The following is a 16,385-nucleotide window of genomic DNA, read 5'->3' on the forward strand; positions in this document are numbered from 1 at the left end:
TGAAAGAAGACCTTAACCTAAAGTATTCTTTAATGTGTTAATAAAGGTTAATTAGTTTGTCTGTTTTGCACATCCTCCTATTAATATCTTTGTACATCGTGCACTAAACTGTTTTATTGTAGAGATCACTTACAGTATCTTCTTGATTTTTTATATTCTATATTTCTATCATTGACCTTCTACTTTCCCCCTATGAAAGTATGTAAGTATAACATATTCAACAACAAAATGCAATAACGTGCTTTAACCACTAGGCGGTGCGGGTTAAAAAACTGTCAAGTTTACAGTGAGTGTTGACACAATAAATTATACTTTCCAGTATAAGTTTCCAGCTTAGTTCATCACGGATGTATTTTGTTATCCACACATATTTTTTTTTTATATTTGAACCTAAACCTGCAACAGTCAAAGACAGGCAACTGTTGAGGAGTTGGAAAGGTCTGAAGATATTACAAATAAGATACACACAGCATACAATGCCATAATAACTTTGTATTATTAGTGTAGGACACTTATGTGTGTATAACATCTGAAGATGTGTAGTTTTATTCATGTTTTCCGGAACTACCCTAGTGGAAACGAAACAACGCTTAAACCGTGCTACGCGCTGCAGTGGAAATGCGCCATAAGTGACCTCAGTCCCTCCCTGCATATTTGTTGAGCTAAATCTAAACATTTCTCCTCTAAAAATACAGCATGTTTAATTTTTTCCTTATTCTCAAAATATCTACTGTTTCTTGCAGTCCCACCTCTCACATTGAATGTATTCCCAGCTTCCCTTGCTGCTATTCTTCCACAACCTCCACCCCAACTTGTCCTCTCATTCACACTCCCCCTCCCTCGACTTTCCTTGCCTCTTTTTATCTGCCATTCTTGTTGTTTGAATTGTCTGTCTGGCTCTATTGGACTAAGCAAACAGAGATGCTACACTGTTCTCGCTTGTTATAAATATTTATGATGCGTCTCCCCATTCACCCCTCCATCCCCTCTCTCTTCCCCTTTCTCATCTCACTCTGAGATCTTCTCTTCTCCTTTTTCTCTTCCTTCCCTTTTTATCTCAGAGATACACAGGAAGAAACTTGCAGGCTCATGGAGGAACCCACTGACAGAGAATAAGAGAAGTCGAATGGTGTTCAAAAACACCATGATCTCACTTCCACTGTCAGCGTGTCACTACGTGTCACTCGGAGGGGTCACATCAGAGCTAATGGTAGGTTTGTTAATGTGTAAAGTCAGTCATTACTCACCTCTGAATTCCTCCATTTCTGTGAGAGAAAAGAGAAAGCGTAGCTCGTGTCAATATTAACACAAAAGTAACACATTTTCTTTGGTCAAACCTTAAAAATGTGTTTATCATTGCAGGATGTATACGAATCTTCTTGTAACTGTAATAAACTATTATACCTTATAAAGAAGACGTACGAAATGATGCAGCATTTAAAAATATAACCTAAGTTAACTCATTATTTATTTTATAATTACTAATTGATTAGTTGAAAGAATCATGCCAAAGAACCACTTTTAATTTGGTCGCTTGACAGATATTTGCTTATAAGTTTCTTAAAGAAAACTAATTTCTGTATTTAAAAAAAGCATTTAAAGTACTTCTCAACAAATACGGCAAATTCAATGTTTTTTCATTTTATTTTTTAAGTATGTTTTCACTTTTTTTTGGCACTCACCAGGAGTAATAAGGGTCAGGGTCTGTGTGGGGGTCCAGGGTCCTTGCCCCACCACTGTATAGGCACACACTCGAAAGGTCACATTGGACAGGGGGACAGACAGATTGATTGACAGCTCGGTGGCCAATCCAGTGTCCACAACAAACTGTCAACAGAAGAAAAGAGGTAGTCGGAATCAAGCAGATTTAACATCTTCATTTATAGGATGAACAATGTCAAACAGTTTGCATGGTGCCTCATACCTGCTGAGCATTGGGGGTGCTGTACTCCACCATGTAGCCCTGCAGTTCTCCATTCAGCTTTCCTGGGGGCCCCTCCCATGTCAGCAGCACGTCTGTCCCGTTCAGGACAGCGCTAACGTTAACGGGCGGGTGGTCTGGCACTGAAACAAAAAAAAACGAGTTTACATTTTCAAACTTTTATACCGCTTTTGAGTTGTTTGTCAGATTGGCTAAGCAGGGTGTGACTGTGGGGTTGGTGGCCAGGGGCCAGTGTGTCGGGGGGGTTTCAGGCGTGTGTTGTTTTGACAGCCTGCAGCCTCCAGGGTGTGGAGAACTACAACAGCTGGAAGGGGAAGATGTCAGGGAATGTGAGGAATTCAGCTTTATAAGGACAAAAAAGGCTTGCTGAGAGCACCGCAGAGTGGGGCGATTAGCTAGTTCAAAAGCCACGGTTGGAGGACCTCAAACGGACACTTGCCGGGGCCCCTGCCCCCCTCCTCCAGGCTGTCCATCCCTGTTTCTGCCTCATTCTCTCGCCTGCCCTTTTCTGTTCTGGCTTTCTGGAGCAGAGAGTGAAAGAAAAGGGCTGCTGGCAACAGAAATCTCCAGTGGAGAGAAAACCTTGCTGAATAAAATGCTAGAAAGTGTGAGGAATTTGTGTGTGTGTTTGTGCACGTGTGTGTGTGTGTGTGTGTGTCTGAGATTGATGCTGTGTAAGACACAAGAATCCAAGAACCTTTTCACAAGGAGACGACTGTGCTCATTTCCTTTGTAGCCGTCTGAGTTAGGGCTCTCTTTGTCTTTGCTTCTCACTTACTCTGCAGGCTTAAAAAGTCACACAAACTAACTGGACAAACACACACACACACACACACACACACACACACACACATACACACACCACATACACACACACACACCCCACATACACACACACACACCCACACACACCACACACACACACACACACACACACACACACACACACACACACACACACACACACACATACACACACACATACACACACACACACACACACACCACACCACACACGACACCAACAGACAGCACAGAGACACCACACACACACAACAAGCACACAACCTCACACTACACACACACACACACCCACACACACCACACACACACAGACCCACACACCAACACTTAACACTCAACAACACACATCATACACACATCAGACACACACTACACACACACACACACAAGACACACACCCACACAATACACACACACACACACACACACACACATAAACACACACACCACACACACACAACACTACCAGCACACACACACATACACTACACACTCACACATACACACACAACACCCACACACACCCACACACACACACACACACACACTACACCACACCACACACACACACACACACACACGCCTATAGGATGATGTTATCAGGAAGTGTTTGGCGGATGATTGTTTCCACATGCGGTCCCTGCTCTGCCTGCCAGCGGCAATGAAAACAAGTCAAGTTCGTTCCAGAAGATCGTCTCCACCTATGATCCGTCATCTGTGCCCCCCCCCGTTCTCTGCCTTCTCCTTCTCAATCCCTTTGTTGCCTTTCCTCTCCCTGTCTTCAATCCAACATTACTCGATCTCCTTCTTTCCAAGTTGTCTCCTCCCTCGCTGCCCCCTCTGCTGTAAATGTCTCTCTTTTTGTCACGGAGCTATGAGTTTAAGAGAAGTAAGCCTTGACTTAGAGATTTGTGGAGGAGGGGTAAAAACTGTGTGCAAGTGCTGTTTGTCTAAAATGCAGAAACTACAGATTAACATTTGTTTCCCAGGCTCGGCTTGGCAAGAGGCTGAGAAACACTTTGGAGTCACAATTAGTTTCCAACAGAAGAGGTTAACATCTGCATCCATGGCAGACTACTGTTTCACTTCCTGCTTAGTGCTGCAAATGTAGTGTCGGATAACCATTGGAAGCGTTCAGACTCAGGACTGCTCCTGGGTCTCCATCTCGTCCTCTCAGTTCTCCGGGGGGTCAACACGTGGATGGAAAAGGGTCACCCTGAAGCCAAATATTGACTCATACCCCGGAGGTCTGTTCTCCATGAATCAAAAACGATGTCAGCACTACACAGGAAACATGTTTCCCTGATCACTCCGAACACGCATCTTCGTGTCATCAAAAAATGTCACAACATTTATGGACGTCCACTTTGATTCATTCGTGGTGAAACACACTGTAATTGTCTGTCTTCAGCAAATGGAGCCTTTTTTTTACTGGCAGTGGTATTAAATAGGATTACATATGACACGTGTGTGTTGTGCCACGTCTCCATGACTCACTCCTATTAGAATGGTGAGCTTGGTTGTCCGGTAACTCTGGATTCAATGTAGCGTCACTTTAGGGGTACAAACAGATGTGTGGAGGGATTAAGGAGTGCCTTTTCGGAATATAGAAGTGTGTCAAAAGAACTCAAAAACATTTGTCAAGTGCCTCGCCTATTTTGTTTTGCAAAGACGCTCTGAAGAAGATGTTAGATTGTTTTATTTGGATGTGCAAGCAGTGGTGGAAAGTTACTAAGTACATTAACTCAAGATCTGTACTTAAGTTCACATTTGATTTCCCTTTTCTTTGCTGGAGTATTTTTTATTTTATGCTACTTTATACTTCTACTGAATTACATTTAGAAGCAAATATTGTACTTTTTACTCCATTACATTTATTTGGCAGATGTATTTACTAGGTATTTTATCAATACAGATTTTGAAGATGCAGTACTTTCATTGAAATGTAATATTTCTACATTTTGGTATATCATTTTACTCAAGTAAATCATCTGAATACTTTTTCCACCACTGTGTGCAGGGATAATGCGTTTACAGAATGGATATGTCAAACATCATGTCGTTGCAGCTTTAGGATTAGGGGGTGATATGGGTCGTCTCGCTTCCTCTCCCCCCAACCCCCCTCCCCCCTTTCTGTTCTCTGGGGGAAATATCGGGCTTTGGGAAAACAGCAAAATTAGTGTTTTCTCAAAGCGCCCTCTTCCCTCGTTTCCATCCCCTGCCTTCTCCCACCATCGACCCCTTATTGTGTGTTTCCCACAGTGCATAGCTGTGTGCTCTCAGAAGGGAAATCACAGGTCATCTGAGGTCAAAAGAAAGGGGGAAATGAGCGATGATGGGGTGAAGTTGGAAGATTGGATTTAGAAAACAAGGTTTTGTTTGATGTTGGGAATAAACTCTGCGGTGCAGTTTGTAGGATTTGAGGTTCAAAGAGACTACTGCGACAAAATGAGAACAACGAGGGAATGAAGGATGGACATGAGAACAACAAAAGCATGCAGGAGAAGAGTCTGTAATGAAGAGAACACTCAAGAATGAACCCTTAAGGTTTCTGTGTCCTGTGGGACACAGTCATTTAACAGGCTGTGTCCATGTAACATGGGTGTAATAACAGTGTAATATGGGTGTGAGAAAAATGTAACATGGGGGTAAAATGAGTAAAATGGGTGTAATGCGGGTGTAATAAAGGTGTAATAGTGTGTAATAAGGGTGTAATATATATTGATAAACTCATGTAACAACAGTGTAAGTATGGTGTAATATGGGTGTCAAATGGGTGTAACAAGGGTGTTATATGGTTGAAATAATAATGTAACATGGGAATAATGATGGAGTAATATGGGTGTACTACGGGGGATAATGACGGTGTAATACGGGTGTATTCATCTGTAAAATGGGTATAATGTAGAATAAAAGCAAGAAATTAACTTCCAAAATATGTATATGTGAAAGCTCATTAAAGGGTTAAGGAGGAGGCATGGGAGCAGTAAATGTTTGTGCCAAGAAGACATGGGGAAAGAGATAGTGAAGAACATACTATGTGTGTGATTTCCAAATGAAAAACAAATGGAAAAACACTTCAGTCCCAACAATAGAGCCTTGTGGGAGTTTAGTGCACAGCATTGAAAACAAAGAGATAGAAGTGGAAAATGTGTCTGAGCTGTGAGCCTCCCTTCTTTAACCTCACTCCCTTTGACCCTCAGTGCCTCCTGAACTATCCTTGACCAGCAGCCAAATCTTCTGTTTCTCTGTTCATCCCCTGACTCATTAGAACAAGTGAGACAATGCTGTCCAAAGGGACATTACATAATGTTGCAAACCAGAGGATCTTTTCCACAGAAACAAAGCCAAGCTTGCTCGAACTCTGCTGAATAGAGTAGTGAAACTTGAAAATCCCGACTGTAGCAAGCTTATCTCAAAACCACTTTTTCTCCTTCTCTTTTATTACAAGTACTTCTCCATTTTCCTATTTCATGAGAAATGCCATGTTGAAGTGCTTTCAGATTCTGAGCAGCTTCAATCATGGAAAGCCCCGATCATCCCTCCTGTGGCAGATCTCTCCTCTGCTGTTTCCATTCCTGCTCGTCAGGGATAGAGGCAGCATGAGCTGGCATGGAAAATCCCACCTCAGTTTAAAGTCAAACACAGCAGCCTGTACAGTTTGAACGGAGTGCTGCGATCCTAACTGAAGCCTTTCAGGAGAATTTAACGTCCCTCCCTCCATCCCTCCACACCTACTCTGTCTCTCCAATACCAGGCAGCCTTCTACCTCAAGAGTTTACATTTCAAAGATTGCAGAGGTACAGTGACTTAGGTCTGGTATTCTTCATGAACACAGACTTAAGTGGAAGGGGCACGGGAAGCAGTATTATGACTAACCGTGCACTGTAACTCAATTCTTGTTATCATATAGAATCAAGCTGAGAAGCAGAAGTGTATTCACTACACCACGAAATAAAGCTCATAACGGGGAGAAGAATCAAGCGTGATAGTTAAGAGTATCCTTTTAGGCCTTTTACTGTCTATAATTAAGTGTGGAATAACCTTTTGCATTTACTTTTTGACTATTGCACCCTAGAGGCCCCTTTTGGGGACTTTTTGTAGCAATTGACTGCTGTTATTTAACCCAAGATATAAAACAATCACACATAGGAGATCAGATAAGAACACAGCTAGGGTCAAAGGTTAAAATGGCAGACACTCGCAACAACTAACCACTGACCTGGGGCTTCTAGAAACAATAACAAATAAATAATAGAGGACTAGGAATCTTGAATATTTAATTATTAGTCACAATGTGTATCCTCGTCATAACAGTACATTCCAACTACTGTATGTATCTGAAAATGAAAGCAGAAATTAGCTTCATATACTTCCATAAATTAATCCTTTGTACAGACCACATGACACTTAAATGAGGCTCAACCATTCCTGCAGTTGTGCGGGGTGGGGGGGGGGGGGCTGTCAGTAGCCAGATAACACAGCCTTGACTCACTTCAGAGGAGCTGACCCCGCACTCACACATGCAGGATGAAAACAAACATCCTCTGAGGACTCACCTCCTTCTTTGGTGTGCAGCTCCACCCAGGGGGTCCAGGCGGAGGGTCCCTGGCTGCTGTGGCAGGCCACCCTCACTGCGTACAGGCTGTGGGGCTCCAGGCCCCCGATCAGGTGCGAGGCCGGGGGGATGTTCACGTTCTGATTGTGGATCATCTTATCTGGGCGTCCTGTGAAGGGTTCTCCCGAGTGTTTGGCCTGAAACATTCAAATGACAAACTTGTGTTGTGATTTTTCTCCGTATTGATATGTTTATATTTAAAGGCTATTTTGCTTTTTAGGGTTTTCCTTTTCCTGCATTTAAATAGTCTGCAAAGGCTCAAATCTCCCTGTCTTTATTGCTTTATGGCACAAACAGGAAGAGGACCTTGTTCTTCTAGTGCAAACAGATCTGAAACCAATGCTTTTGGCAATGGCATCTATTAGAATAACTCAATAAGTCACTTTCAAGATGTCTATTATTACTAGTCAGAGCCAGATAAAACACTTAAACAGGTAGACAACCATTTACTTTATATGTTTGAATGTGCAAAGCAACAGGATTTAAAATGTAAGTGTGGTCTTAATAGATACAATCAATACTACCTTAATAGGATATTATCAATATTTTTTTAAATCTACAAATTACCAATCACAGTTGGTCTGCAGGAACCACTTGTATGGAAAATAAAGAGAAACTTCCTCTTTTCTAAATCAAAAACATGTGGTTGTCTTTCTCGGGAGAGAGACGCTCCAGAATGAAGGAGTTTGGAGTCCATGCTTTGAGATGGCAATGAAATGCTAATGGCCGAAAAGTCGTAAAAACGTCTTTATTGTTGTTTGAACGTGACCCAGGCTCAGTAAGGTGCACGGGAAGCAGAACAATCAGAAACCTGCTGTCTCTGCAAACTCTCTGTGGTAAACACGTTTAAAGAGGAACATAGCGCATGCATTGCAGCAATCTTAAAACCACATTAAAGTCGCCAGTCGGGACCATTATTCTGGTGTTCATTATCAAGCTGCTCCTGCAGGCTGCTGGCTGCTCTTCACAGGGTGGGCTTAAAGTCAGAGCCCAAAACCTAAATACAAATGAGCAGCCATACCAACAGATCATGTGTGTGTATAGCGCAGGTGCTGTTGTACTCTGCTGATGATTTTACAGGATCCGTACTCACTTTCATGTTTATACATGTTTTTTGGGTTACTATTTATATTTAATTAAAAGAAAAAACGGATTATTTTTCCTATAGGCCTACTGTCCGTGTGAAACTGTTTTAGCACCTGTCTCTTTAAGAACTATTCCCTGAAAAAAGTCCAGTCTACTCTCATTGGTCAGTGTTTCCGTCTATTCTGCATCTGCGCACTGGTCGTGACTGCAACTACAATGCATGTGGACAAAATGTGTAAGTATCATGTGTTTTCCAAAGATCTTATTTCTGCAATATTCCAAATTGTGATGGGAAAATCCCATTGCTTTTTTTCGAGGGAGCCCTTAGGATTCTAACTTTCGGGACATCCTACAAAAATACTTCATCACTGCACCACTAGTGAAACTTTTTGAGCATTCATATTATTTTATTTCGGAATGTGGGCTGCAGATTGAGCCTCTGATATTTGTAACAGTATTTATATAGCATCTATATCTGATTTGTAATGAAAGAAATGGAGAAATGTAACTGTTTATAATACGGGACCTTTAAAAACAACATGACTATTGAGAGTTCACGAGTAGTGGGTGGTGCTTTTTCTCCATGGCGTGAGTTAGGTGGTGTGATCCCAAGTAATATTAAGGTGTATGAATGAGGACTGAATGAATGTGTGTGAGAGAGAAGGAGCGAGTCATTCCTGTCTGGATGAATCACAGTCCAGCCCGTAAACAAGTGTATTAATCTAATTGTGCAGCTCAGCTCTGAGTCACACTCCAGCCTGCATTCCCTCAGCATGTCTCAAACCCACAATACCTGCTGTCTGGATGTTCCTGTTTTCAATAAGTGACTTTCGTTCTTGTCGTCTTCTGTCTTTGTTTCCCTCTGCCTTTCTTTCTGTCTGCTTTATGCTTCCTTTGTGCAGCAAAGTAACATCGTTAAGCTCTCTACTCCGTACATTTTCTCATGTTTCTTTCCCCACACAATGGACCGTTAAATTCAGATTGTTACCCCATTCTGCTGGAGCCGGCCCCTTGCCTTGTTCCCCTGTGAGGCTGAGGAGGGGGGAAAAGGGAGGGGGGAAAAGGGAGGGGGGCAAGAACAGCAAGAGGTATGAGGGGCAGCTTTATTAGAACCAGACGTTTAGGGGTGGTGCTGCTCCGCTCCCTTCTCCAGGAGAAACATTTTCCTGCTCTCAGCTGTAATGGCCACAGAGCAGGATAGTGGCAGAGGGAGTGGTGCTACACAAGATTAGTCCAGGAGGCCACTTTCCCAGAGTGAAACGTGACCCACTGGTACATGAATAAAGCAGGGAGGGGTGGAGGATGAGTTAAGAGAAGAAAAGGAAAATAAATCTCTCTTTGCTTTAAAATTAGGCCTCAAAAGTAGAACTATAGTAGAAAATAGCGGGAGAGTGGTGTGTTTGTTTGACATGTGGGTCAAACAATCACCAGTGACTCGTTTTCTCAGTGAGTTATGGTCTTCTCATGTTTATCTCACGCTGTCTCACCTGAATAGAGCAGCGGATTATTGGGTAGTCGCCTCCAAAACCGGGCTGCCATGATATATGTAGACTGGTCGGAGTAATCTCCAAAGCTTGCAGATTCTGAGGCTTTGATGGGAGGACTACAGAAAGAAAGACATCATGAATAAAGATGAAACGATAAGGAATAATACAATAAAAAAGATAGAAAAGGAAAAGTGTGTCTAACTGGTGCTTCCACAGTGACACCTACCCGTGATGGTTCCAGATCCAGAGGTGGCCACGCCTTTGCGGTTGTGGGCCTCACAGGAAAAAGTGCTGGTCCTGTTCAAACCTGGAAGGAGAAATGAAACAAAGCATGTGAGGCGGGAACATTTAGGGGTGGGGGGGTTTTAAACCAGGAATCCTTGCTCAGCATGCTGAGTCGCACCTAATGCTAATGTGAGAAGAAACAGTGTGAAAGTTGAAACCAAAGTGCGAATGATGTGAGGGTAATAGCTTCCAGGAGGTAACGGGATCTCTGTCAACAGTATTGTGATTGGTTCTGGGGTTAGCATGTGTTTCAGAATCCCAATAACTGTATTCATCCCACAGAGGGGACATTTACATACAGTAGTTACAGCAAAAGCGAAGATACCTTTTTTTGATGTGAAAGTACATTTTTAAGAAATTGGCCTTCACGAGACATATCAGTTTTAGCATTTCAATAGTTGTGTTTCTTTAAGTAAAATGTGTCCTGTAAAGTCTCTATGTAACACATTTTATTCTTGTTCATATTTGTAACAGTGTCTCTTATCACACATAATTGTACAGCTTTCACTTTGATAACAGTGCCTCTGACAGTCTCATATGTATCCAGAGGTGGAAGAAGTACTCAGATCTTGTACTTAAGTAAAAGTAGAAGTACTCAGATCTTGTACTTAAGTAAAAGTAGAAGTACTCAGATCTTGTACTTAAGTAAAAGTAGAAGTACTCAGATCTTGTACTTAAGTAAAAGTAGAAGTACCAAAGTGTAGGAATACTCTGATACAGTCCTGCCTTCAAAATGTTACTCCAGTAAAAGTACAAAAGTATACTTCAATTACCAAAAGTAAAAGTACTCATTCTGAATAATTTGATGTGTTTTATAATGATTGATCATGAAAGTGTTCTCAAAGCTGGTAAAGGTGCAGCTAGTTTGAATGACTTTGTATACTGCAGGGTAGCTTGTGGATTTACTCCAGGTGGAACTAAAGTCTGATTTGACATTTGATTAGTATATTTTATATTATTAATCCAAATCCGCAAGGAAACTAAAGAGTAAAAGTACACTTTTCCCTGCGTAAATGCAGTGGGGTAGAAATACAAAGCAGCAAAAAAATGTAAATACTCAAGTCCCTCAAAATAGTGCTTGATTACGGCTTGTATTATTCTTAGGGTTGGACGCAAACATGTATTGTAAAAAATGAATGTATTGATATTTCATCTGTCTTTTTTTATCTAAAGACACATAATAATGCAAAGCCCTAAACCAATACAACTTTTCCCTGTTTTAAGACTTTTGACAATCTAGCTCTGTTGTGTTGATAATGATGTGCATTTTCTTGAAAATAATATATAGATGTATGCACAGTGAGTACTGATTTTATCATTTGGAGGTTCTAAGATGTCTAGGATAAAACTGGAATACATTTGATTAAAAAGTAAAGGTTTTATGGGATTCCATGTTACTGTTGTTTGAATATAAATGCCATTATTTCTTACTGATAATTACTGTTGAAACTTAGTTTTTATTTAATCTGACGTCAGAAATCCTTCAACAAGCCAAGTAGTGTTTCACTGCGACAACCTTCAAATTCCTTTCCGTGTGATTGTTCTAATGACAGTGTTACACACATTCTCAATTACAATGTGGAACCTCATCAAAACTCTAAGCTTAAGAATCTCTTCCCTCGGGCTGCATGTGTGTTGTTCCTATGCCTGCAGCTTGACATTTGTTACAGTGTAGTCCAGAGAACAAAGCGAGTGCTCGTGCTGAGGTCCAGGTGTAACGCAGCGTCCACACGGCGGCGTGCGTTGAAGCTTGCCGGTGAGCTTGTCTGAAACTCGACCAACTACCAATCGCATGAATCTCCCGCCCCAGACACACACACGCACGCAGTTTGATTGGCTAGAGCTTGTACTGGCATATGATTTGATTGGCTGACGATTCCGCCGAAGCTTCAAAAGTTGAACATTGCTCAACTTTTGAAGCGAGCAACGCGAGCAAAGCGAAGCAACGCTCCCACAATGCAGTTCAGCAAAGCGTGACGTCACCCCATTCAAAGTGAATGGGCAGAAGCGTTGAAGCTTCAACGCACGCCGCCGTGTGGACGGGCCGTAAGAGGCTGAGTCCCTGCCTCTAATAGGCCGGGGCCCTTTAAACACAACACATTGACACACACTGACTTTCAACAGAGAATGACTCACAGTATGCTCACACACTCAAATCAGAAACACACACACACACACACACATACTGCAACATGTGACAGTCAAGTTTTACCGCTGTTATCTAACACCCGACAGTCAGACACTGAGGCCCTGCACAGAGTGTCTGTGTGTCGCTCTGTGCTGACCGCACCATGCCTCCATTGTGTTGGCCGGAAAAAGAACAGGGGGTACGATCCTGGGTGACGCGGGGGATTGGGAGAGAGGAAGAGCAGGGAGGGAGGGGTGAGGGATGACCACTGGCCGTGTGGGAGAATGAACTGCACATCAGGCCATCTCGGAGTTGCGTAACTCGGCCTTCTGTCTTTTTCCTCTCACATCAGCAGACCGCAACGCGACTTCCCCTGACCAGCTGAACATGTCATGATCGGTCACCAGGAAGAAGTCCTGAGCTCATGGGCAATACGAAACAAACTAATAGTGTCGAAGAGATGCAAAGTGTCAGTCCTGATGCTTCTTCTCCTTGACTGACATGTGAGGCATTTGACCTACAGTGTTTTTCATGGTTTTTTGTACAAACTGGATTTGAGGCTGCAGCTAATATTATTTTCATAATGGATTAACTAATCAATTCGTTTTTATCAATTTAACAATAATGTGTACATTTGTCAAATGTTGCAAATAGCTGAAAAATAAATATCACAAATTCCCGCTTTCAAATAGTTAGTTATGTCCCACAGGCATTGAGCCAGGCTCTAAAGCTAATTGGGATTGGGAAAGAGACGTCTGTAAAAAGCGTTTAATTAATCAACTACCCACTGAGAACTCTTGAATAGCCTTTATTTAAATCAGTAGGTGATAAAAAAATAAATGCAGAGTCATCATCCCTCTCCATTCATTTGACCGATCCGAGACAGGACGTGACACTTCTGTAAACAGTTCAGAGGCGGGGCCTGAGGAAAATGCAAGTGCGCATGCTATTGCTCTATGTGCCCAGATCAGCAGATGATCTTGGCACTCTTTGTACATACAGTCAGGTCATTTAAACTACATATAAAGCATGAAATACAAAAAGTCAATTATGGAATCAGTGTTTTACACCGCTCTCGCAATTGTTTTACGCTCAGTGTCCGAAAGAGAATTGCTTCTCAACTTATTCTTCCGATTATGGACTATTGTGATGTTGTCTACCAAAATGCACATAAATCAGATCTTGCTCCACTCAACATAGCCTACAATAGACTATGCAGATTTGTTCTTGGTTGTCCTTTTCATACACATCACTGCACAATGTATAACCAACTTAAATGGCCTTCTTTAAATGTAAGAAGACACACGCATTGGCTCCAGCTGATATTTAAATGCATTTATCTTAACTATCCCCCTTATTTAAAGCAGTATTTTGTACCCTACTCGTCAAATCATCAAGTTAGACATTCTGTTCAGATTTATTTCTCTGTCCCCTCTGCAAAAAAATTGATTGTCAGAAGAGCGTTCATGTTCAAAGCCCCAACTGACTGGAATACTTTGCCTGCTGCCATTAGATCTCTTGCATCATTGGGTTTATTTAAACATGCATTGTTATCTCACTTTCAACTGGTCTGCACTTGTTATAACTGATATTGATGAAACTGATTTGCTCGACTGTCTCAAATTGTAATGATTGTGTGCATTGGTTGAATTTCACTTAACAGACTGTATGTGGTTTGTCTTGTGTGTCATGTTTTGCATTTTGTCTTTTTGTTTATGTATGTCTGTAAGTTGTTGCTATTGTCGGGACCCCCTTGAAAACGAGATGGTGCATCTCAAAGGGTTTATCCCAATCAATAAAAATATCTATATATTTTGGCTTCATGCGCCGAAAGGAAGCTTGAATAGGAATGAACGGGCCCGCCCCCAACACTGTATCCAGTTCTCTTCATACATCGACGGTTACAAGAAAGAGAAAAGTATGAAAGCCGAGATCTGTGAAGCTGACATTTATCAGCAACTTGAACAACTTGAACCTTCTATTATTATTATTATTTATTCAATTTTGAATCAATGCAAATGTTTTAGTTAGAAATGTTTGTGACGCTCCAAATCAGTCGCCACCTGGATTCAATTCAAGCAAGAATTCAAGAATGCTGCATTGGGGACAGTCTACAGGGACTTGGCTTGGGAACTGGAGAGTCCCCGGTTGAAGTCCCAGGATGGACCGAGGACTGTTGCTTTAGGATATGTTAGTTCATTCAGATCCTCTACGCTTGGCAGAACATCACCAGGGATGTTTGTATTGGCTACAAAATAATATATAGGATTTCTGCTTAACCTTTGCAGTGTCTTTCTACTCAATTACCTCAAATCTGAGGTTTATGTATTAATGGGTGGGATGCTCTTTGTGCCATTTCTCTTTATGGGCCTTTTTTAATAGTTTTTGTGTTTGGACCCGTGTCAGAGCAGCTGTCCATTCCAGAGATGTGAGTGTTGGTTACAGTCAAACGGGCCCAGCTCAGCACCAGCCAGCCAGCTCTGGTGAGTCAAACCAGAACCACTGCTGCCTGCTTCCCCCCCCCCCCCTTAACAGAGGCCAGCTCTCTGGCAGGCCTCTGTGGTTGGCATTCAAGCAGCAACAGAACCCTCTTCCTTTCTTTCTTTCTTTCATGTCCTCTTCCCATCTATTAATCTCCTCCCCCGGCCAATAGGCGTCTCGTGCCTGCTACTTTTACCCATCAACCACAAAACCACAAGGCACGTTTTCAATGGATCCACTGGCACCATATCAGCCAGCCCACTCTCTCCGGGGAGGGTTTTTGTTCAAGCCACGGAGAAGGGATTCAGAAAAACTGTGTCTTTTTAATCAGTACAGTGTAGATACATTAAATGAAAACAAATGGTTTTTTTAATGACCTTGTTTACAGTCATTTTAAAAATACTAATCGAGGCCACAGGCTACTGCCAGCAACAAGAAACTTTACCTATATAGTACTTTAATGACCACCGATTAATTGATTTGTGCAGAAATGGTCAGTTGTTAAGAACAAATTAAATGTTACACTTTTATTTTATGTATCTACTTAACAAAACTACCATCCTTGTATTTTGGACTGTTGGTATTATACTTTTATTTTATTTTCAATTTAGTTTATGGAACACGTCAACTAAACGCGTTCCATTGAGACTGTTCCACTGATCACTGCCCAGTGTGGCAAAGTGAGATGGCCCCTATTGTGATTGAGGCTACACATCATAATGGCTGTGATTAAGCTGTGTTCATGTGGTGGCAGATAGGGAAAGCTGGTACCTGTGATGTTGAGGGTGGAGGGGGACAGGGCCACCGGGTCCTTCAGGGAGTTGAGAGGAGCGCCGTCCTGCAGCCAGATGACCCTGACGGGGTCTGGGGGGCCGTGGGCCACGCAGCTCAGGCTCAGGGACACGTTGGCCACCATGGACGTGTGCTGGGGCTCCACCGAGAAGTGAGGAAGACCTAAGAGAGAAGAGGAAATACTTTATTAATCCAATAAGGGGAAATTGAGTTTAACTCTGTTCTTATACATTTACAGTTGAAATACACACATGCAGATGGGACTTTTACACACTAGGCCAAACGTACACACAACTGCATGCAATAATGGAGGTGTCAAACAAGCAATTTTTCTGCACCCTGGAGCAGAAGGTGGTTTGGTGTCTTGCTCAAGGACACCTTAACAGGACTCAGGTATCAAATGGCACGTCTCATTTTGGCAGTCCACCATTGTTTGGTCCGTTTAAGGGATTGAACCAGTGAACAACCAAAAACCAATTGGTGATCATTAAGTTCCAAACTCAAGACACTACTGACTGAGCTACTGCCGCCCCCATTAGCTTAATCAGGGTCTTTTTATTAATACAATTGTAGCACTTGTTATTTTTTTGTAGCTCTCAATGGGCAGGTACATCAGAGAGCTGGAGATGAACTCACCCTCCAGCTGGATGCTGCCCTCCTCGGACATGGTCTGGTGGATTTCTGACAGAACAGCACATCGATATGCCCCCATGTCTTGAAGCTGGACTTTCTGAATACTGTTGTGTACAATAAAGACATGAC

The 16,385-nt window shown here is 42.2% G+C and overlaps 1 protein-coding gene across 1 annotated transcript in view; it reads right to left on the reverse strand.

The window, feature by feature from the left end:
* LOC117555618 (tyrosine-protein kinase receptor UFO) overlaps positions 1 to 16,385 on the reverse strand; it is a 49,831-nt gene that overhangs the window by 19,272 nt on the left and 14,174 nt on the right. Inside the window, exons 3-10 of the mRNA XM_034230544.1 lie at positions 16,260 to 16,360; positions 15,603 to 15,785; positions 10,164 to 10,244; positions 9,938 to 10,053; positions 7,306 to 7,501; positions 1,925 to 2,064; positions 1,683 to 1,827; positions 1,248 to 1,265 (exon numbers count right to left, since the gene is read on the reverse strand). Coding sequence (XP_034086435.1) covers positions 1,248 to 1,265; positions 1,683 to 1,827; positions 1,925 to 2,064; positions 7,306 to 7,501; positions 9,938 to 10,053; positions 10,164 to 10,244; positions 15,603 to 15,785; positions 16,260 to 16,360 — 980 coding nt within the window. The remainder of the gene's footprint in view (positions 1 to 1,247; positions 1,266 to 1,682; positions 1,828 to 1,924; positions 2,065 to 7,305; positions 7,502 to 9,937; positions 10,054 to 10,163; positions 10,245 to 15,602; positions 15,786 to 16,259; positions 16,361 to 16,385) is intronic.

This window comes from Gymnodraco acuticeps, unplaced genomic scaffold, assembly GCF_902827175.1.
Source record: "Gymnodraco acuticeps unplaced genomic scaffold, fGymAcu1.1, whole genome shotgun sequence".
In the NCBI taxonomy this organism is placed as follows: Eukaryota; Metazoa; Chordata; class Actinopteri; order Perciformes; family Bathydraconidae; genus Gymnodraco; species Gymnodraco acuticeps.